The 24353-nt window shown below is 42.4% G+C and overlaps 2 protein-coding genes across 4 annotated transcripts; both read right to left on the reverse strand.

The window, feature by feature from the left end:
* Positions 1-6611: 6611 nt before the first annotated feature.
* Positions 6612-7840, reverse strand: LOC136473079 (expansin-A32-like). Its single transcript, XM_066470773.1, has one exon. It carries the CDS (start codon positions 7824-7826, stop codon positions 6984-6986), a length of 843 nt encoding a protein of 280 aa, XP_066326870.1. The 5' UTR covers positions 7827-7840; the 3' UTR covers positions 6612-6983.
* A 1836-nt stretch (positions 7841-9676) lies between these two features.
* LOC136473081 (mediator of RNA polymerase II transcription subunit 31-like) lies at positions 9677-13953 on the reverse strand. 3 transcript variants are annotated; one of them, XM_066470775.1, is made up of 6 exons: positions 13663-13953; positions 13352-13516; positions 12736-12832; positions 12581-12659; positions 10507-10814; positions 9677-9972 (listed from the first exon to the last, which is right to left on the reverse strand). In XM_066470775.1, the coding sequence occupies exons 2-6, from the start codon at positions 13482-13484 to the stop codon at positions 9963-9965; spliced, it is 627 nt and encodes a 208-aa protein (XP_066326872.1). In that variant the 5' UTR covers positions 13485-13516; positions 13663-13953; the 3' UTR covers positions 9677-9962. The 3 variants fall into 3 exon arrangements, with proteins under 3 accessions (XP_066326872.1, XP_066326873.1, XP_066326871.1); XM_066470776.1 differs by lacking the exon at positions 13352-13516 and having other exon boundaries at positions 13663-13800; XM_066470774.1 differs by lacking the exon at positions 9677-9972 and having other exon boundaries at positions 9980-10814.
* Positions 13954-24353: the final 10400 nt, after the last annotated feature.

Here is a 24353-nt window from a genome sequence, read left to right on the forward strand (position 1 = left end):
ACCCCAATGATAGCTTAGATGATGACTACCAGCCTATTCCTCAGATGCCTCCACAACAACATAACCATGAGGCCGATAGCTCTAGTTTAGCTCCACCTGCACCATAGACAGACCCTGCTCTATTTGCCATACTTGAGCGGATGAGGCAGGATCAGACTCGCTAAGCTCAGGAGACAGCTACCACTTTTGCACAGTTTTAGACTAGGCAGGATGAGTTCCAGTGATAGTAGTAGGTGATCCAGCAGCAGCAGCAGGCTATATAGCAGCAGCTACAGGCCATGCATCAACAACAGCTTCTCATGCAGCAGCAGCTACTAGGGTTTATGCAGCATGTTGTGACAGCTTTGGGGCTCCACCGCCACAGCCTTCACCCTAGCTTGGTCAGCCTACCACCACTTCTATGACTCCAGCATTATAGCCTAGTGGGCTTCAGAGTTAGGGACAGCTACTAGCATAGTTTGCTTCACCTACAGAGCAGGTGTCCCAGTGGTTTGCCTCACCAGTGCTAGCCCCACAGTTCACACCTTTTCAGACGGGCTTCACACTGGCTCAGACTTCTTCGCTGCTAGTGCTAGATACCTTAGTCTCTAGGAGCCTTGGAGTGACTTTCAGTGAGTTGACAGGGTAGCCTACTCCGCCATATTTATATGTCCTAGGTCCTTCTATAATTGCACCTATTATTGGGACTACAGAGATGCTCCCTTCTTCTGTTGCATCATCAGAGCCGCCTGCTTCAGTGATACCTGCATAGTCTACGGCCACTCTAGTCCCTGATCCGACCTAGACCGCTTCAGCATCGCTTCTAGCTACATAGGGTCAGACAACTCAGAGTTTAGGGTTAGATGATGATGGCACATAGTTCCAGCTTGCTCCTCATACCTCAGCGCCCGACTCATCCGCTGTAGCCCCGCCGACGGACCCTTAGGTTTTGGTGTTTGACGCCAAAAGGGGAGAGGGATCGAGTATGTTAGACTAAGGGGGAGCGACTTAGGGGGAGCTTAGTATTCTATTATATTTGGTTTTTTGTGTGATACACTATTATGCATTCATGTGTATTACTTTTATGCATCAAACTATATTTATGTGATAGTGATATCTATGTGATCATGATATTTAACATGTGTGCTCTCTACTTTGAATCTTTTATATGTCATATCACTAGTGTTATGCTCATTTGCTTTGCTTCCATGGTTTACTCCGATGCAAATGAGCTTTATTACTTATACTCATGCTTATCTCATATCTTTTGAGTACATCATGTTGGCTTGGGTCATATAAGCTTGCCTAACTCCTTTGTTCTTATTGTCAAAAACTTATATGAACCAAGCATGTTAAAAACCTCAACTCTTTCACATACTCTAGGTGGTATTGTCATCAATCACCAAAAAGGGAGAGATTAAAAGCATCTAGGCCCCTAGTTGGATTTCGGTGATTACTGACAATACGTGATTACTATGACTAACATGTGTTTTGCAGAGGCAATTAAGTTAGGTCATGGTAATGGAGATCGATTGGGCTATCATTGTGGTCATGCCCCTACGATGGAAATTGTTTCGGTTTTCAAAGGATTGACGACAAGGTTAAGGATGGACTAGTTCTAAGTGTCGATTGGAGTAGAAGAGACAATTAGAGTAGTTTAGGACTTTGTTTTTCCTTTAGCCATACTATTAAGGGGGTATGGACGGGTAGCTTGACCTAGGTGAGTCTAGTGAGTTAGGTGTGGTGCACACTTACTAAATCTAGCACTAGATAGCTCCTAAAAAGCCCTTAGATCCATTGGAGCAAACTTCATTCACATATGATCGAGAGCTGAAAGTGATTGGAGGGTCAAATACTGACCGGACGCTGGCTCCGGGGTGATCGGACGCTGGCGCTAAGTCCGGTCAGTTCATTTGATCAAGGTAAAATCGTCTGGTGTGACCGGACACTGAGAGGTGAAGTGATCGGACGCTGAGTCCTAGTGTCCGGTCGACTTCAGTAAGGTTCCAGAGAGGGGAAATCATGACCGGATGTGTTCGGTTAGTGTTGACCGGACGCTGTCCAGCTTCCGGTCACATCTTAAACACTGGAGTTCAGGGAGAACTGACCGAGCGTCCGGTCACCCCGTAGAGGCACATAACGGTTTGTTTTTCAGCCATGGTTATAAATACTTCCTCCATTCATATGTGGGGGTACTTTTACTCATTCCAATAGCTAAGAAACACCTTTGAGAGTGTCAAGAAGAGCAAGGTCCTAGTGAGGTGATTGAGATTTGAGAATCCCAAAGAGAGCCCTCATTAGTGAAAGCAAGAGTAGCAAAGTGTGCATCCACCCTTCTCATTAGGCTTGTCGTGGTCAAGTGAGAGTTCGTGCTTGTTACTCTTGGTGATAGCCATCACCTAGACGGCTTGGTGGTGATTGGGAGCTTGGTGATAATCCGGTGGAGCTTGTAGATGACCCAACTCAAGTTGTAAGCGGTTGTGGGCGATTCACAGCGACGGGTGTCAAAGAATCAACCCATAGAGAGCACTTGATCCTTGCGCGGATCAAGGGGGAGCTACACCCTTGCGTGGGTGCTCCAATGAGGACTAGTGGGGAGTGGCGACTCTCCGATACCTTGGCAAAACATCGCCGCGTTCCTCCTTCTCTCTTTACTTTGAGCATTTACTTTGAGCAATTCAATTCTTGTCATTTACATTCATAGAACTGCCATGCTAGAGTAGGATTGGAACATAGGTTGCTAAACTTTTATGCGGTAGATCAATAGAAACACTTTCTAGGCACAAGGGGTTAATTGGGCTAACCATAGGACTTAATTATTCTAAATAAATTTAGAATTAGCCCAATTCACCCCCCTCTTGGGCATCTTGATCCTTTCACAACCATTTCTGCAAATGAGTCTCCAAGAGAGAGGATACTCAGATTTGGGTTATGCTTCTCCTGGCACCTAAAATGGATCTTCCATATAGGTACTCTATTAGAGGCTATAGGTATTGCGTTGGAGACCCATTTTCGGTTTGGGTTCCGCAATGGGTCGCCTGTTGGAGACAGCCTTAGGGCTCAAATCACGATGGGTAACATCATACACTCTGAGGCTCTCAGCTCTGCCACTTAATTAACTCATTTGTCATTCGGATCTTAAAAATAGAACCATATTTGATAAAAGCAAATTTAAAAGGATTTTTGGGAAAACTAGCTCAAGGGCCTGCTTGGTTTGTAGCCAACTTTTGTCATGCCAAAGATTTGACAAGCAAAAGTTAGGCAAAAATTTTGCCATAGATTTGGCAAGCCAAATGTGAGAGGCTAGCAACTTTTGGTAACAAACCAAATAACAGCTGAAGTCATGGCTTGTCAAATTTTTGGCTTGCATATTTTGAAAGCCAACCAAGTATGTTTGTTCTGTAAGCATGCCTTTAAGTTTTTTTTTGTTTGGCTCACCACAATTGTGAATGATCAGGGCCGTGGTTATAGTTAGATAGGACTGAAAATATTGTAATTTATTATTTCATTTTTATCAAACTAATATTCTATCTATTTGTATATATCTATTGTAGTATTAAAGTATGGAGTGCTTTTATATATTTCGCTCTCTTTCGTGTTTGTACGAGTTAGAGCAGCGTTTCCAGACACGGTGTAGAGTTCGATTTCAAAATAAATTAGACCATATGACATGGTCATTGAATAAATCTCCAAACCTCTTGGGCCCGTACATGATGTTATAGCAGTGGAGTCGTCTGGACACAGTACGTGGAGTCTAGTGCCCATAGGATTTTTTTAATTTTTAATCCTTTTTCAATCAATATTTTAATAATAACATAACCAAAAAGATTAATCACATCTAGCCTCTTTGGTAGCGCTAGCGTGGGTGGCACGACATCACCACGTTGTCGCGCCACATAGATTGATGCGATAGGGAGTGCCACAGTGGCGTTGAGCATTGACCAGAGCTGGCGCGGCGCGGGATGGGGCCCACCCTATCATGCCAGGTGGGCTGGTGCGACAGCGCCATAAAAGACCGTGGCTCATCTCCTCTTTCCTCCCTCTCTTCTCTCTGCCTCATTCCAGCCCGAGTTTGAGCTTGGGTTTTCTCCCTCTCTTCTCTCTCTTCTCTTCCTCCCATCCTCTATCTCTCTTTTATCAAGTTTGCATTTGGATTTTGGGTTGCATCGGTCTCGTGCATGAGGTATGACTCCGGGCAACGGTCTCATGCATGAGGTATGACTCCATCACCCGGCCTCTGTTGTTTTTTGTGCGAATAATTGATGTTTATATATTGCTCTGCTTTACACTGTGGTGTGCAATACTGCCTTTTGTTTGGTTTAATCAAACTTGCTTTGGCTAATCACATGTAATATACTATGATTCATGTTGTAGTTGTTAGACTGTTTTAATGTTTGGGATTGGATTTGGTTGGCACTGTATTAGGGTTTGACAGCAATGTTTTGGATAGGTGTATGGGTTGGACTGTTCTAAGTAAAGTTTTCTCTAAGTGTGTCATTTGAAGTTATTTTGTACTGATTAGATGTATGGATGTGTTAGACTGTGCATGTATAGAGATGATTTACAGTCAATAAGTTTGTTTTAGGGTTTGACTTTGGGTTTGCATGATTATAGAGATGATTTAAATGAAAATTGTTGACCTACGTTCTAATAGCATTCATTGATAGCTTTGCTTTGTTGAACTACTTTGTAATAGGTTCAATGGCGGTTCGAAATAACAAGCAGTTCTTGCACCATCCGAAGGATTATGGTGCGTTCGGTCCTTCCCTACCAGCACTACCAACATCGTTGTGTGACTGTGGGTTACCGGCCTTTGTGAAGCAGTCAAGGCATCCGAAGTCAGCTAGGCGTGCTTTCTACGTGTGTCAACTTAAGCGTCGTCCCCCAACACCTGATGACTATCTAAATGGATGCAACTTGTACAGGTGGATCGATGGCCATGAAATGTTCGATCCACTGATTATGTTGTTTCCTTACGACCCCTGAAAGAGCTGTCCATATCCTGAGTTGTTAGTTGGGTTCCGCCGCCACCGAACCTTTCAAAAATGGCAGAGGAAGAGAAGCTTGACGCTAGTTTGTACCGTCTAGCAAATCCTCCTAAATGCACTGTGGAGTGTCAACGATTCTTACTACTCCCAGCCAACATGGAGCGTTCACTCCCTTCTACCGGTGTGGATTGACATGTAGTGTAAGTTCTCATGCAATCAATCTATTTTGAAGCTTCTATGCGTTTTGCACATACAATGTTACACCTGAAACATTTGCTTTTTACAAAGAGAGTTCCCATCTTGTGACTTTAAGGAGTACAATTATAGACCCAAATCGCACTGGCCTTCTGAGTATGAATTTGCAAAGTTTGAAGGAGGCATTAAGCCATGGCTTTGCGCAAATATGCCGGAGCGTAAGTGCAAGTGTGGCATCAAGGCTCGGAAAGGAGTTGTTCCGTATGAGCTAGGCTATGGTTACTACTGCGGCAATGCTTATGGAGGGCCGAACGTGTTCTGGGTGAGTTGACTGAACCGTTGAAGTTATTAAAGCAACAATGGCCATGAGTTTGTTTTGTTTCATTCATTTGTGTTTACTTAGGTGGAGAGGACATGCAATTGGGAGGACTTCCCCGGCCGTGGAGCCTTAGTAGAGAGGCTCAAGATACGTTCGCCTCTCGAAAAAGACAGGAAGCATTGGCACCAGCAATAGTTGCCGGTAGAGGTGAGGAGGAAGTACAAGGTACCGACGCCATCATGGAAGACTCGTGACAGGATTTTCGAGGGCTTTCCTCGGGTGACCAGTCGAAGTCTTTCTTGGTACTTTGACGAAATGGAGTTGATGAGCTTCTGACGACAACACAAGGAGACGTACGACTTTAAGGAGGCCGAGGATGCGAGGGAGGAGGCCTTTTTCAAGAGGAGGCCGCTAAGGCACTAGCCAATAGGCCTTTGAGGCGTCGTTTATGTGAGTAATTCATTTCGAATTGTTTAGACTTATGCATGTGTTTTACCGTTGTTGCAAATGAGACATTGTTTCGTTTTTGTAGTTGACGATCCACTGCCAAAATGACGGACATCTCCCAACACTCATGGAGAAGGACGAGGACAAGGAGTGTGAAACTTTCTTTTGGTCCTCGCCCGACGATGCGTACTAGGATGTAGTGTTCATGCCTACAAGGTGCAGTACATATTTTGCCAATGCCAATAGGGTTGGCATTATGTAGTTCTTGTATATGCCGATGGAAGACTCCACGGAGTAGGGAGCTTCACTCGCCGGCGCTGTGGAAGCTGGACGGTGCCGCCGCCGCGGCGAGGCACCGAGGCTGCAGCTTCCCGCTCCCCCTAGCCGCCTGTGGAAGAAAGGGAGAGAGAGAGAGAGAGAGAGAGAGAGAGAGAGAGAGAGAGAGAGAGAGAGAGAGAGAAAAGAAACTAGGCTGGGTCAGCCAAAACCTAAATGACATAGCTGTCACGCCAAAGTCGATGGCGTGACAGGGTGGGACCCATCGACGACCACATAGGACCTGGTCAAACCTCCACGCCACGTAGGACGCCCTTGTCGCGCTAGTACATGTGGCACGACAGCATTGCTCTGTCGTGCCACCCGCGTTGGCGTGACCAAAAGAGTCAGTTCTTGCAATATGTATTTTAGAATGGTTATTATTAAAATATTGATTAAAAAAGGATTAAAAATAAAAAAAATCCCTGCCCATACATGTTAGAGCAGTGGAGTCGTCCGGACACGGTGGAGTTTGGAGCTGCTCAGCGCTAATTGTCGTGCAAAACACGGCCTAAACAGTGGAGGTAGTAGCTTAGGTTTGTGCATGCATTAGCAGTTCAGATTGATCACAACTGGTTAAGATGGCCATTGTCATTTGAATTTGCACATTGATTTTCAACAATTTTTTAACTCTGGCACCGTATTGGAGGGCATGAGCGAAAGAATCGAATATGCATGCATGATGTTACCATCTTGCATGGCTGCTTGCGGGCAGGTTGAAGAAGAGGGAAAGTGGCTACTTAGAAGTTCTTGGACGCCTGGTACGTGACGCCGAACTGCCAGTCGGCGGGGAGGACGTGCCACGAGGTGGCCTTGCGGTGGTCGCTGGTCATCACCCGGAACGTCAGCGACTCGCAGGTGAGGTCCTCCCCGGTCTGCCACACTATCCCCCAGTTGCGCTTCAGCTCCGTCCACTTGACGCGCTTGCTCCCCTTCACCGACACCACCGCCACGTCGCCGGCACCGCCCACGTTGGTGACCGTCACCATGTTGAAGTACTTGTTCCCGGTGATGGTGTACCGGATGCCGCCCTGCCTCGCGCACGCCACCCTGCGGTAGGAGATGGGCACGATGCCGGCCTTCTCCTGCGCGATCTGGAGGAACGCCGGCATGGTGAGGTCGAAGTGCTCCCGCGGCGGGTTGCACCACCCGCCGCTGTCCCCGGACTGCTGGTCGTTGGGCGGGCACAGGTTAGTCGCCGTCACCACCAGCGCCACCGCGCCGGGCTTGCACCCGTCGGGGCTGTCCACGCACCGCACCTCGTAGCACCCGCCGCAGGCCGCGCCGTCGCCGAACAGCACCGAGCTCACGGCCACCGTCTGCACGCCGTACCCCTCCGACCGCGTGTCCTTGTACCCGCACGCGCCCGCCGTGGTGCCGGACCCGTCCCGGCCGCCGTAGAAGGTCGCGTGGGCGGTTTTCCACGGGCCGGCCGTGAACTTGCCGTGGTTGTGGTGCACCGCGCGCCCGCCAGGCGTCAGGGGCTTGGCGCCGCCGGCATTGGCGACATCGGCGGCCACCGCGAGCAAGGCGACCAGCAGCGACACCAGGAGAGGCGGTGGCGCCATCCACGAACCAGACATAGTGGTACGGCAATTTCTTCGACGCAACGAGGTTTCTTATAAAGTGTAATATATATGGCAATTGCATGATTTGGCCATTTTTAGGCTCCTGCTGTCGGGATGTTAAGGGCGCTAAATTTGAGAGATGCAATTAGAGGCCCGGAGGAGCATTCGGAGGATCCATCACCATCCCAACTTACCAAGAAGAACAGAGGTCAGCTTTCAACGTTTGACAGGTTCACAGGAGTCAAAATGGTCTTGTGCTAAACATGCAAGCATGGAAACATCGAAACTAGTTTTTTTTTTTTTAAAAAAATAGACTTTTATAACTTGAAAATTTCTGAAACTTGGCACGTTCATAGTTCATCCATACATGAACTCACACCAAAAGATTGAGATGCAAAGTCATTTTTTTAAAAAGTCATATGAAAATAACAAGATTCATGTGAATGTATACTGGAAGACCTAAAATCCAGAATTATCTTGCAGTGCACATACAAGTAAAATTTATGTTTTTTGTATGAATTTTTCAAAAATGAGTTTACATCCTAACTTTTGCATGTGAGTTTCCACATATGTGTCAAGTTTTAAAATCTTTTTAGTTACAAAAGTATATTTTTTAAACTAGTTTTCATGATTCCACCTAATAAGTGGTTTCCACCGTATATTTTTCCCAAATCCAGTTGAGCGGTCGTTCACTGGATTTCTCCCCAGCGAACGACACGTCCACCCGCACGGATCCCTCCGTTTCTTTTCCTTTAATTATTCTATGCCGTTTCTTTTTCTTTATAGGTTCCACTTCGTTCTTAAATATTTTCCCCCCTTTCCGTACTATGTAGATATATTCCGTACATTTGTCCCATGGCATTGGCTATTGGCTGCACCTGTATGAACGTTTATTTTTTCTTTCTTTTTTTCTTTCTACCATTTTTTCTCTTTTTTGTTACATATTTATAAGTTATACTACATAGTTATTTTTCATACATAGTTTCATATTTATGCTATTATGTTATGATATTAATTTGTACAACTAAGTTATAAAATATAACTTATATGTCCAACTTTACATCTAAGTTATTCGTCAAGTTATATATATTTAAGTTATACACTTAACTTTCCTTTTTTTTTTTGAAAAGTTACCAAGTTATACACGTAACTTTTATGCACAACATATTACCACAACTTATATGTCATAACTTTTACAATATAAAATTTTACAGAGCAGAACTTATTAACACAAGTTTTTATCTTAACTTTTATTGAGCAGCGTTGGCAAGTTGTATAGAATAACTTAAGTACATACATTTTTAGAATAACTTATTAACATATGTTGTGTTTTATAACTTTTCGTACATAAATTGTGTTTTCATAACTTTTGTATTTACAAGTTTTTGGCATAAGTCATATGTTATAAGTTATACGTTCTGAGTTAGTATACATAAATTGCTACTAGAAAAATATTCTTCGAAACACATATAAGTGGGGTCTAGTTTTATTCATCTCGTCGCGTAGAACACTGCACATGTGGTTCCATCCAGAAAAGGATATGCGGCATTTTTTTTCTAGAAAAGGAAAGGTAGCCTGTCCGAAAATCATTCGCTAGATTTAATTTAGGCGGGCGTTCGCCTTTTAGTCTGGTCGTATATTTTTCCACCATATATTTTCCCTTGTAAACGTGCATTCGCGGATGCAGGATTGCGATGTACGTTTGAGTGGTGGTGCGGTGTGTAGCCCTGTTCACCGGTTCATGCATGGAACCGTCAATCGACGCTTGAGACGGGTTGAACCGAGTAACATTGGTTAGGTTTGCTTTGTTTTAAATCAAATTCTTTAAGTTATTTGTATAAAAAATGCAGAAACATGTACAATGGTTTTGTATGACCAGAATATGGCCAAAATGCCGAAACATCAAGGTAAATGGTATGATCATTCAGGAGAATGCTGACATCTAAAGTCACATTTGCAAGCTAATACAACAAGCAGTATTTGTTCTAACTTCTGTCTAAAAATCAGAAGCTTCCATTCTAAAAACTCAGGAACCCTCAACTACAAGGCCAAATAACCAGCCCTAAAGCAAAAGGAAATAATAAGGCTCCAGAGGTAGCAACTGCGCTTGAATCTGGCATTGTCCGTTCATGAGTTGCGCAAGATGTTCAACTAGCCCATCCTGCGATGAAGATGTAAACATATCATCAGTCAAACGGTAGTTTTATGGAACATTCATATCACACTTGCTGCCCTGACTATAAGCTCTGAAGACTAAAGCAAAAAAGAAATATGCAGATTCATTCGCAACTACATGAAGTCCACATTTCAATTGACTAGTCTTTATTTGCACAATGGGACAAATAACAAAGCTAAAGTAAAAAACATATTGCTTGACTCAATATTGTTGACAAAATTTTCAGATAAATTTTACTCAAACAGTGGGCCAAAGATCAGAGAAGTGGATATAGGATATAGGTTTCCTAAAAAAGCATGTTGAGAGCCTCAACCATCTTTCCTGTAATGGAGAAGAGGATCTTCATAATCTATATTGGAAGAGTGGCCATAAATCAAACTGAATTGGATTGTATCCTTCGAAAATAATAGTTAGCCAATGATTTCATAGCACATACAAAATAGCAAGGAAAGAAAACAGTGTATGGACAAATAACTTCATAAAACAAATTGTTGAAATGATTGCAAGGGAGGTGCATACTTCCTTTTTCTGTTGCCCATAGCATTTCTCATGTCATTCTTCGGCATATTAGTGCCCGGAGTTCCCACAAACTGCATAGGAGACATTGCAGATGCACCACCTGCTACCACAGGTGGCATAGACGATGTTGGTGCAGGAACAGGTGGAGCTACAGGTGTCGGCACTGACGCTGGTAAGGGCAATGTAGCAGGTGCTTGTGAAGGTGCAGGTGCAGGAGTTGGTTCAGGAGGAGGGCGTGGTAGGATGTGCTTCAGTCTGTTATTCCTGTAGTTTTTCCAGAAGAAATATTGCTGCCTATGAGCAAGCTCCTGTCAAACAATTAGTTGGCAGGTGTTAATTTCATACAAATAGTCTTAATTAATTAAAAGAATACGGCGAAAAGTAAAATTATGAACATTAATAAACCATGCAAAAGCTCTTTCCTTCGCCAGTTCCTACACAAATAAATATATCAACCATATTTTACACCTGTGTTGCATGGATTCGTGGCTGAGGACGGGGAATAGGTAAATGTCCTAATGTTTCATATGAAATGCTTAGTGTCATCAGGAAGGAAATTGAAAGGTGTAAAGAACTGGTGGAAAGGTCCAAGGCAAAAACTGTTTCTTTGCCTACTGCTGCTTCCTCAGTGATGTATGGTGGGACAAGGTGGACAGCATTCTTAGGATCTCTACCATATAGCAGACAACGACACACCATGTCTTCACTTAATGTATGAGATGTGGAATTCGATGATTGAGGAAGTGAAGAAAGAGATTATATCGATATGAGGGGAAGGGAGAAGATGAGGTGTCAGACTTATACTCGGTTATTCATGACATATTGATTGCTAGGTGGACAAAAGGAAATAATCAACTTCATTGTTTGGCTCATTCACTTAATCCAAGGTACCAATAAAAACTGACTTGTCTCATTCAGTTTTTTCTTCATTCATTAAAGCCAAATTGTCAATTGCAGATATTACAGCAGGAGTGGCTTGAAGAAGGTGTTGGCCGTGATCCATGAACCACCCCACAAGGATAAAGAGGTACAAAAAATGAGGATGAATTGCTCAAGAAGTTGTTTCGCATGCCGGAAGAATTGGCTAAAGTAAAAGAAGAGTATTGAAGGTTCTCTAGTTGTTGTTCAGAAGAATTTAATGATCTTGACTCAATCTATGATAGATGGGCTGTTTCCCCTATGACTTGGTGGACAAATCATGGACAATCTATTCCCTTATTGATGAGTTTGGCCACCAAATTGCTTAGCCAACCAACCTCATCTTCTTGCTGTGAAAGAAATTGGAGCACCTATAGCTTAATCCATAATGTCATGAGAAATGCCTTAACTCCAGAGCGTGCTGAAGATTTGGTCATTGTGCACTCAAATCTGAGTACATCTGTCAAGAAGAACTGATGCGTACAAGACAGGAGAGACAAGGATATGGGAGGAGATTCTTTTGATTCACTTGGTGGTATTGGCATTCTTGAAGTGGCTGATCTCTCCCTTGATGAGCCTGAATTACAAGCTGTCTTTTGGTTTGGGTGATCTGCGGCTTGATGTTGTGGATGAGAATGAAACAAACGAGACAAATGAGGAATAGGAACTTGATGTGAGCCTGAATTGCAAACCTGAATGCCTTTGACTAATTCCTTAAATTTGAGACTACTATATTTGAGAACTTCACAGTTGAGACTTGAGACCTGCTGTGCTGTAATAAAAACTTAAGTAGTCAAGTAGATTGCAACGTTTCATTGTTAATTTGTTATCAGTATGCATTATTATCTTTTTATTTTAAAATAGTAAAATGTATCCATGAATCCGATTTTTTAGAAAATTGTTGTATCTGTGTATCTGTATCCTTCCGACACCGATACATGCATCCGTATCCGTGCTGCATAGTTCTACACAAGCACTAATATCAAGTTTGTGCGACTTTCTGATTTTTTATAGGTTCTAGCAAGCAAGTAAAAAAAAGGCCCAATAGAACAACTTCAGCTAGGTTTTGAAAGGAGGGATGACACTGCAAGACGCTAAACAAAAGCTAAAAACTGGTGCTCAAGTGTGAATGTGTGAATCTAGGCCAAAAGATCACCTTGTTTGTTGGATGTGCCATTGCATTTCGGAAATTGGCATTTTGGAGGAGCTCAAGAAAGAAAAGGCAGTGTGGATACCTGCATCATCAGCAAAAACAATGAGCAAGCCATTTCCTCAGTTGCAGACAAAACTACTGAATATGGTATCACTCACATTATGTATTTGATATACTCTGGTCGCTGCCAGTATTTTAGGTACTTGAGGTACCCGATAAATGCCTCATCCTCGAAATATCTATTCTGCGCGAGATCTATTTGGGAAAAGAAAGAGCATTCAAATCTTCTGTGCAGTACCAAACATAATGTGCATTGAACAAGAATGTTCAAGTAAAAAACAAGGAGCGATGAGGCGCACAAAATGATGAAATTCAAGCAATACTACTAACAATATCACAGCCTTAGCTTAGCAATCATACCCTATTGATAAGAAAACGCCCATGAGGCCCATGCAGATAGGACCAATTTTAATAGAGAGGGAATGGGATTTGGGCTAGTGCTAAAAATTTCTAAGCAATCAAAGCTCCCTTCTCAAGCAGGAACTTACTGAGAAACACACACCACTACGAAATTTTTCAGTCCGTTGCAATGGACTGCTAGTTACTAGCAGTACAACCCCTATCAAAATTAGTTACTAGCAGTACAACCCCTATCAAAATTGGTCAGCAACGATGCAGCAAGACGTTCCAATGTTCCATAGATGCGTGCAACGTCAGATTAGCTAATCCTAACCAGGTGAGATAAAAACAAGAGCATGGAGGACAGTACAGTACAGTGGATGTAGGTAGGGTTGGCGAGGCACTGCACGAACTCCAACTCGAGTAGGAACCGCTGACTCCCATTGTCAGGGTCCTTGTACGGCGGTGGCTTCCCGCCCGCGCCAGGGTTGGACTCGACGTCGGCCATTGGGGTTCGACCAGTTGAACCCAGGGGCGGATCTGGTAAAGGGACAAGGGTGTACACCAGTATTTTTTGCAAAAAAGTTAGAAGTTAGTAGGCATCGAATAGTAAAATAGCTTGAGGTGAGAGCTTGAGAACTCAGTTTCGCACAGCAGACAGGGAAGAGAAGGGGGGGCGGGAATACCTGGTGGGCGCTCTTCGCCGGCTAAGAGATCGGAGAAGGTCTCGGCACCTGGCGTACGGCGGCGGCGGCGGTAGCCCACCCAGTTGTCGCAGAGAGAGAGAGCGCGCAGGGTGTGAAGGTGACAGATGCGGCGGCGGCTGCCGCCTAACTAGGATCGGATCTGGGAAAGAGGGAGGATCGATCTGGACTGAGGTACTGTCGGCGGTGCGAGCCAGGCGGCGGCGGCGCACGGAGGAGAGGAACCCGAGGAGGGAGACGGGAACGAGGGAGGTGGTGGACGGTTGGGCTTGGGTGTGGGGTGGGGAATTTTTTTATTTTTAATCTTTTTTATTTAAATCTTATTTTTTTAAATAACACTCATTTTTACTTTTATTTCTATAACTTTTTTCGCGTCACTTCCGTTGCGCCGCGGTAGTACTATGTTTTTCTCGGCCATCCAAAACAACGTGACAAGGCATCTATCTTTTCTATACGCCATAATTCTAGTTTTGAGCTTTCCTATGTAACTATCAGTGCGTTGCTAGTGGAGTCTCTAAAAGTTCAACATAATGAGTCCCGCCTTAGGAGCAAAAAAAAAAAAATAAAATAAAAAATAACACAATAAGTGTAAGAAAATATAATAAGTCAAAAATCAACTGACAAATAAATTAGTAAAATCTCCATCTTTTTGCTTGATTGCCATGTAGGAGTATATATGGACAACAAACACTTGCAGAAAGATGGCCAGTCATTCATGACTACAATCATATGTAAGGGATTATCTATTCCGGTGATTCTATCAAAGAATCGACTCAACCATTAAGTACCAGCCCATGATTTAGAAGACTAACTAACAAGTAACTCAGTACAAATATTTCATCACGAAAGAACTCAAATAAAATATCTATTTCAAATTAGACAAAATATTTTTGGTTGAAACAGACATATGTGAATGCTAGCGAATAGCCCACTCTGCTATTTGCTTCTCTTAAATAGCTCACAAAATCAGTATCCTCTGCCTCTTGGATAAGAGCTCCTGCTGGTCCAGACTCCAGAGCCTGAAGGTAGAACCCATAATGCAGAAACATTAGTTCCAAAGGCTGTATAGTCTTCAAAAGCTGCACCGCATAAAGGCCTCTAAAAACACCAACAGCTAAAACCTTATAACTCTTGTACGTCTAAAAAACACCAGCAGCTAAATCCTTATGCCTCTTGTACAGTACTATTATTGGAGCTGGAGGCTGGAACTATAATAAGCTCCAGACTGGATTTCGTGAAGCCCAATTGCAAGATTCATCATAGTGAAGAATTTGAACACATTAAAAGGTTGCTGCATAATCGATCAATCATGACAAGATCGAACAATCCATATAAAATTCGACGGCTCCAACAAGGTCCGGCTGATTGGCAATAGGAAGACGATAGAATAGAGGTACAAATTTATTTCAATCTTTCTTGATGGAAGGACAAATCTTTGTGCTGCTCTGCAAGTGCTGCTAGAGAACAAGTAGATGCAAAAACAGTTAGCCAAAGGAAATGATTGAAAATCTCTTTATAACATGTATTGTAATTTTAGAGCGTAATCATGGTCTAGAGTTGATAAATGTTTCTTGCATATCATAAACATGCACTACTACACTCGGACCTTTCACAGCCACGTCGCAACCCTCATCGCAGTCCAATTTCGGTCTTGGCCGTAAGCTGTCGACAGTGATGATCATAGCTCTCACCGTCGCTATCTGAGACCGTCTGCGGTGTACACTAACACCGCCGCATTGGCATATGATCCATCCATACTAAGGTCCTTACTTCCATCGCATTAGAGCACGACCCGCCTGTGTGGGTATGCACTAACACCGCCGCATGGCTTATAATCCGTCCGTGATCAGATTCTTATTTCGTCGTATTGGAGTGCAACCCCCCTATGTCGAGACGAACATCACCTTCGGTTCAGCGTATGAACCGTCTGGTCATAGGGCATGGTCACCGTCGTGTTGCAGTACGATCCGCCCATGATGATCCTTTAGTCAGTGTCGGGTTACTAAATGATTCGGCAGTGATACACTATTGACCGCTGCCTCGTCAGACAAATAGCGGCGGTGATGGCATCCGGTTTTCACAATATATTTACTAATTCAGCTGGGCCTTAATAACTTACTGAACACACACCATACAGATTTAATCATTACACATCATTCATCATGTCCACAATGAAGAGTACTTGTTATAATAACAATGCTCGACACTAACATAATAACTGTGTCAACTGATGAATTAACATAAGCGGTACATAGATAGCATAATAATGGTTCTGCTCCTTACAGACTTACGTAACTAAAACGAAGTAGATGTGTTTCGCTCCTTCAGATGGGCACTCCTTGATCAACTTGGCAGCCAATGCAGCATAGAACCCCTCTTCTTCCTCCTAAAACCTACATAATGCAAAGCTTTATTGCTATGAACAAAATTAGACTATATATATATATATATATATATATATATATATATATATATATATATATATATATATATATATATATATATATATATATATATACTCAAAACAACTCCCTACCTGAACAAAGACATGTCCTATAACAACAAAATACAACATATGTACCTTCACTGCTCTGTTAATGACTCCATGAACAAGGGAACATAAGACAGATAGTGAGGTCTGTTCAAATAAATACTCTAAGTACTTCTAGGATATTGGACGACCCGAGTAGGGAGGACATGAACTTTGGATCGGTAGCCAATGCACCATTGAACCTCTCTTCTTACTCCCTTAGCCAATGTAGGAAAATTATTCAAAAGCACTCAGACTCAACCTGCACAAAGCAGCAGAATTAATGATATTGAACACACCATTCCTTTAGTTACCAAACCCAAATTGGCATATATATAGAATCAAAACAACTACCTACCTGAACAAACAAAAGATAGCAAATACACCTTTACTGCTCTGCTAATGACTTCATGAACTAGGGAACATAAGATAGTGAGGTCCGTTGATACATAGACTTCAGATAGGTCTAGAACAGCGGATGACCCGTGTAGGGAGGAAATGAACTTTTCTATGGTTCATGTCATATGCAAGCAATGTTCTATCCTCCCCAACAAGAAAAATCAAATTCCATTCAAGGTGAACTGCAATCACTCTGTACTCCGCATCACAAACCTCATAACCAAATTTAATATTGTTTTATCCCAATATCTCCAGCGTGGTCACCGTATGCTTCAGTGTCAATCTATTACTACCATAGTTTTTAAGGATCCAGATTGAAAGCTGAGTCATAGTGTAAATATCAGTAGTACATAAACACAACTAACCCTGGGCTTCATGGATGGAGATTGCATCACCACGTGGCTTCTGTATTTTCGTCCATGTCTTTCCGTCCATATCAACAGCAACGATCTGAGAGAACTTGAGCCAGTGCATAAAACCATTAAGAAACACATTTCTCGCATATGTGGATACTATAATATCGTTGCCCCATTCATATTCTTTAAAGATCCAAGCTGCACTCTTAGATGAGTAGATGCTCACACATACGGACTCACCCTCCCTCATCTTCTCATATTCAAACACATGAAAGTGCAAGAAGACTATCAGATCGAACCCCAAGTAAGCCTCGCCACAAGAACAGAGGTTATCCGGTAGTAGCAACCATTTGTTAGTCGTCGGATTACAACATAGCGACACCTAAAACACCAGCAGAGGATGAGGCCGTTGTAGCAATCTGAGACGACGACATCGTGAATGGGGAAGGGCAAGAAGGACAAGGATGGGTGTTCACCGGTGACGCTAGCGAAGGGGCGTTTGCCTTTCTAGGTGTGATAGAAGAATTCGGCAACAATCTGAGGTAGCTCCTTTCGGTAATTGGTGTCCGAGATGAGGTGGTTCTAGGAGCGGCTGCCACATTTGCAGCTGCACAAGGAGCGGGCCGTGAGGGGCGAAGGATGAGGACCAAGACATGGTCTATGAGGATGCCCACTCCCTTCATCTTGTTGTAGACCTCCTTGAAAGGTCCTAATATGGCTAGAGGGGGGGTGAATAACCTATTTAAAATTTTACAAATCAACTAGAGCAATTTGATTAGTAAGACAAATGGCGTAATGCAAACTTGCTCTAGCTCTACGAGGGTTGCAAGCCACTTATCCAACAATTCTAGTTGCAATGATTACAAAACACACAACTTGCTAAGTTACTACTCACTAAGAGCTCTCAATCTTGCTACTCTAAAAAGCTCCACTAGAAGAACTTAAAATAACAAAGCAAGCTCTCAATTCTAATTACACTAAGGAGCTTGCCACAACTAGTTTGCAAGAATATAAATGAGTGAGTAGGGTGATTATACTATCGTGTAGAGGGATGAACTAATCACAAGATGAAGATTAAGCCAATCACCGGGAGAATGCAAATGACAAGAGACAACTGATTTTTCTCCTGAGGTTCACGTGCTTGCCAACACGCTAGTCCCCGTTGTGTCGACCAACACTTGGTGGTTCGGCGGCTAAGAGGTGTTTCACAAACCTCATCCATACGATTGGATACCGTAAGAACCTACCCACAAGTGAGGTAACTTAATGACACACGCAATTTACTAGAGTTACCTTTCGGCACTCCGCCGGGGAAGGTACAACTCCCCTCACAATCACCGGAGACGGCCACGAACAATCACCAACTCATGCCGATCCTCCACCGCTGCACTGAGCCATCTAGGTGGTGGCAACCACCAAGAGTAACAAGCGAAATCTGTAGTGCAACACGAATACCAAGTGCCTCTAGATGCAATCACTCAAGTAATACACTTAGATTCTCTCCCAATCTCATAATGATGACGGATCAATGATGGAGATGAGTGGGAGTGCTTTGGCTAAGCTCACAAGGTTGCTATGTCAATGAAAATGTGCAAGAGGGTAAGCTTGAACCGACCATGGGGCTTAAATAGAAGCCTCCACGAAATAGAACCATTGTACCCCTTCACTGGGCACACTACGGGCTAACCGGACGCTCCGGTCAGACTGACCGGACTCTAGACCCAGCGTCCGGTCAACCGATGTAAGCCACGTGTCATTTTTCATTCAACAGGAACCACCCGATCACAACGGCTAAGTAGCGACCGGATGCTTCGGCACAAGTGACCGAATGCTGGACCCCCAACGTCCGGTCATTTATAGTAAGGTTCCAAACCAGGTTTTCTTTGACCGAACACGTCCGGTCCACCTTGACCGGACACACCTCAGCGTCTGGTGCGAAACCCTGGATACTGTGCTGACTCATCAGTTCGACCGGACCCATACTTCCAGCATCCCCTTCCTTTGTTTCTTTGTTGTCTTTTCACTATCTTTGTACACTATTTCTCCCCTTTTGTCATCAATGACCACAAAGGCTTAAAGTATAGATAGGGTAGGATTATCAATGTCAACAATTAGCACAAGGTGACCTCAAATTATAGATAGGTTGGGGTGAAATCATGTGAAATGAGGATTATTTTCCCAATTTGGTTCAATCTAGATTACTTGCAAAAGATATTTAACTCAGTTTGATCCAAGGATAAGCTTCTTCGCACCTCCAATTAAGGGTTATCTTGTACCATGTTGAGTTTAAACACTTATAGCTCATTTTCTAAATCGAACACTAGGTTTACAAGCCCACAAACATGTCATATGCTACCACTAGATCATTTCAACCATACAAGCATCAAATTTATTTGATTTTCATGAATGAGCCTATTCAAATATAAAATATGTCTAGATGCACTAATCATGTCCTTAGCAAGGATGTATGCCATGCCAATCAACTTTTACCTTGGATTGCTCGAAGGAGAGGCATGTCATATAAATTGGGGGTGCATCAACACATGTTTGAGAAGTCAAGTATGTTCAATTCATTCCTTAGCTTGCAAAATCTCTTCTCATCAAGTGGCTTGGTGAAGATATCGGCGAGTTGATCTTTGGTGCGCACACTCTCAATGCAAATGTCCCCTTTTTATTGGTGATCTCTTATGAAATGATGGCGGATATCAATGTGCTTTGTTCTTGAATGTTGAACTGGGTTGTTGGTGAGCTTTACGGCACTCTCATTGTCACATAGCAATGGCACTTATTTGAATTTGATTCCAAAGTCACTCAAAGTAGCCTTCATCCAAAGTAATTGAGCACAACAACTACCGGCCGAAATGTACTCTGCTTTGGCGGTTGAAAGTGCTACACTATTTTGCTTCTTTGATGACCAAGACACAAGTGATCTTCCCAATAGTTGACATATGCCCGATGTGCTCTTTCTCTCAACTTTGCAGCCCGTATAATCAGATTCCGAATATCCAATCAACTTAAATCTTGCTCCTTTGGGATACCATAATCCAACATTTTGTGTATGCTTCAAGTACCTCAATATTCTCTTTGTTGCCTTCAAATGACTTTCTCTTGGTGAGGCTTAAAATCTAGCACACATGCATACACTAAACATCACATCCGGCCTTAATGTGGTCACATAGAGTAGGCTTCCAATCATAGATCGATATATCTTTTGATCCACCATATTGCCACTAGCATCACTATCCAAGCTTCCACTTGTCCCCATTGGTGTACTAATAGCTTTAGCATCATCCATTCCAAACTTCTTGAGCATGTCCTTGATATACTTGCCTTGACTCACAAATGTGCCATTTTCATTTGCTTGATTTGAAGACCAAGGAAGTAACTAAGTTCTCCAATCATGGACATTTCAAACTCATTAGCCATTATTTTCCTAAACTCCTCATAAAATTCTTGATTTGTTGGTCCAAAGATGATATCATCAACATAGATTTGCATCACAAACAAGTTATTTCCAAGCTTCTTGGTGAAGAGAGTGGTGTCAACCTTTCCTATCTTGAATCCCTTAGAGAGTAGGAAATCCCTCAATCTCTCATACCATGCTTTAGGTGCTTGCTTTAATCCATACAAAGCCTTTCTCAACTTGTAAACATGGTTGGGTTTCTTTTCATCTTCAAAACCGAGAGGTTGCTCAACATACACAAGCTCATTGATGTACCCATTTAGAAATGCACTTTTTATATCCATTTGGTACAACTTGATGTTGTGGGCACAAGCATAGACTAACAAGATCTTAATTGCTTCCAATCTTGCAACCGGGGCATATGTTTCTCCAAAGTCAAGACCTTCAACTTGAGTGTAACCTTGAGCCACTAATCTTGCTTTGTTCCTTATTACTATCCCATCTTGATCTTGCTTATTCTGAAAGACCCACTTGGTTCTAATCATATTATGATCCTTAGGCCTCTCTACTAACTCCCATACTTGGTTTCTTGTGAAATTGTTTAACTCTTCATGCATAGCATTGACCCAATCAACATCCCTCAAAGCTTCATCTATTTTTTAGGTTCAATGGATGACACAAATGAGAAATACTCACAAAATGAAGCCAATCTTGATCTTGTTTGCACACCTCTTGAAATATCACCAATGATAGTGTCCAACGGACGATCTCTTGCAACATTGGTTGGCTGAAGCACTTGCACTTGATTGCTAGCATTTGATTGATCACTTGGTTGAGATGATGAACTAGCCATTTGTTGATCTTGCACATTGCCATTACTAGTGCTTGCTTGGTTTTGATCATGAGAACCACTAGCTTGCACATTTGAGTTAGAGAGCACTTGATTCTTGTCATCTTCAACATCAATAACCTCTCTAGGCCTTATATCACCAATGTCCATGTTCTTCATTGTATTGACTAATTGAGTGCCTCTTACATCATCTAGATTCTCATGTTTCTCTTGGGAACCATTTGTTTCATCAAATTCCACATCATGAACTTCCTCAAGAGTACCACTAGCCAAATTTCAAACTCTATAAGCCTTGCTAGTAGTGGAGTAACCAAGTAAGAAACCTTCATCACATTTCTTTTCAAACTTGATCAATCTAGTGCCTTTCTTCAATATATAGCATTTACAACCAAAAACCCGGAAGTATGCTATGTTGGGCTTTCTTCCATTCAATAGCTCATAAGGTGTCTTTTCCATTATGGGGTGACAATAGAGTCAGTTGCTATAGTAGCAAGCCATGTTGATTGCTTTGGCCCAAAATGAATGACTCACATTGTACTCACTCAACATTGATCTTGCCATATCAATTAAGGTTCTATTCTTTCTTTCAACTAGCCTATTTGATTGGGGAGTATACTTAGCCAAGAATTGATGTCTAATTCTAAATTCATCACATAACTCATCAATTCTAGTGTTCTTGAACTCACTTCTATTGTCACTTCTAACTTTCTTAATTGTTGTTCCAAACTCATTGTGAATACCCTTGACAAAAGATTTGAATGTTGCAAACACATCACTCTTGTCAATAAGAAAGAACACCCATGTATATCTAGTGAAATCATCCACAATCACAAATCCATATTTGTTTCCACCAATGCTAGTGTATATGGTTGGTCCAAACAAGTCCATGTACATCAACTCAAATGCCTTGGATGTGCTCATCATGCTCTTCTTAGGATGTGTGTTATCAACTTGCTTTCTAGCTTGACATGCACTACATAGCTTATCCTTCTGAAATGTGACATCTTTCAAGCCTCTAACTAAGTCATGCTTAATCGATTTATTTAATTGTTTTATTCCAACATGACCAAGCCTTCTATGCCATAACCAACCTATGCTAGACTTAGTGATCAAATATGTTGACAATTGAGCTTCTCTAGCATTGAAATCAACTAAGTATAGATTCTCATATCTAAATCCCTTGAATATCAAGTTAGAGCCATCTACACTTATGATCTCTACATCATCCACACCAAATATGCACTTGAAACAAAGATTACATAATTGAGCTACCGATAATAGGTTGAAGTTCAAGCTCTCTACTAGTAGCACATTGGAAATGCTCAAATCATTGGATATTGCAATCTTACCAAGCCCTTTGACCTTGCTTTTGCCATTGTCACCAAATGTGATACTATCAATCCCATTGCTCTTGTTTTCATTGATTGAATTGAACATTCTTGGATCACCGGTCATGTGTTGTGTGCACCCACTATCAAGCATCCAATGTCTTCCTCCGGCTTTATAATTTATCTATAAAAGAAGATCAATTCTTTTTAGGTACCCAAACTTGCTTGGGTCCTTGTAGGTTAGTCACCAAGGTCTTTGGTACCCAAATGACCTTCTTCTTTGGGCCCACAATTGGTGTACCAATGAACTTAGCCTTCACACCATTGGCACCCTTATAAAGCATGTAACAAGAATCAAATTTGCTTGAGGATACATTAGGTACCTTGTTCTTGTTAGTCTTGCAATTTTACTCTATATACCCAACTTGCTTGCATCTATTGCAAAACCAACCATTGCCCTTCACAAAGCTAGCTTTGGGAGTGACAAAGGCCGCCTTGCCTTTCTTGGGGGTATAGCCTAATCCCTCTTTGTTGAGAGAAAATCTTTGGCTACCCAAGCACTTTAGCAAGTGGGCTTCTCCACCATAGGCATTTTCTAAGGCACAAGTGAGCTCATTCACCTCCTTCTTGAGGTTCTCATTTTCCACCATAAGTGAGGCATCACAAGTGAGACCATCATTCAAAGGTAAAGTGGAAGTAGTAGTGCTACAAGAAGTGTTAGTGGAAGCAACTAAAATGGACTCATGAAAAGATTCATCAATAAGATCACATGTTAGTCCCACATCACATGTTATGATCACTTGCTCCTTCTTGGCTTCCTCCACTTTGACTTGCTCAATAAGAGAGGAGTGAGCCTTTTCAAGCTTAGAGTGAGCTTTGCCAAGCTTCTCATGGGCTTCCATTAGCCTCTCATGAGTGGCATTGAGCTCATCAAGGGATTGCTCAAGAAATTTAACTTTCTTGTTCAATTCCTTGCACTCCTTTCTTTTCATCTCAAAGCACGTATGCACTTGCTCACACATGTCCATGAGCTCCTCCTTGGAGTACTCCTCATCATCATCACTCCTACAAGCATCACTTTCACATTCATAATCATCACTCACATTATATTTTACCTTGGTAGGTTTTGCCATGAGGCATGTTGATGGAGGGTTGAAGATGGAGGGCTTGTTGTTGATGGCGAAGCTTGCTAGTGCTGTCTTGATAGATTTCTTGTCATCATCACTAGAGCTATCACTATCCGAAGAGCCATCACTATCCCATGTGACCACATAACCTCCACCCTTCTTCTTCTTTTGGAAGGTCATTCTCTTCTCCTTCTTCTCCTTCTTTTCTTTCTTATCCTCCTTGTGCTTCTTCTTCTCATCCTCATCATTGTCACTATTATATAGACAATTTGCTACTACATGATCGGGGCTCTTGCAATTGTAGCATCTTCTCACACACTCCTTCTTGGTGTGATATCTTCTCTTTCTTGCACCATAGCCCTTCTTCTTCATGATTTTTCCCATCTTGCACACAAAGAGGGCCATAGCTTCATCATCAATATCACTAAGATCATCATCATTACTTGATTCTTTCTTGGACTTGCCCTTGTTCTTTGATGATGATGAGCTAGCCTTGAATGCTATGCTTTTCTTCTTCTTGTCTTCTTCTTCCTTCTTATCATCCTTATCATCCCCTCCCTTTCCACACGGTATGTCTCTTATGTTATGACATCACCTAGTACTTGGTTGGGGGTAATATCCTTCAATCATCCTCTTATGATTAGCAATCTTAACATCTCAAATCTTGGAGGTAGGCACAT

This window comes from Miscanthus floridulus, chromosome 8 (assembly GCF_019320115.1).
Source record: "Miscanthus floridulus cultivar M001 chromosome 8, ASM1932011v1, whole genome shotgun sequence".
Taxonomy (NCBI): Eukaryota; Viridiplantae; Streptophyta; class Magnoliopsida; order Poales; family Poaceae; genus Miscanthus; species Miscanthus floridulus.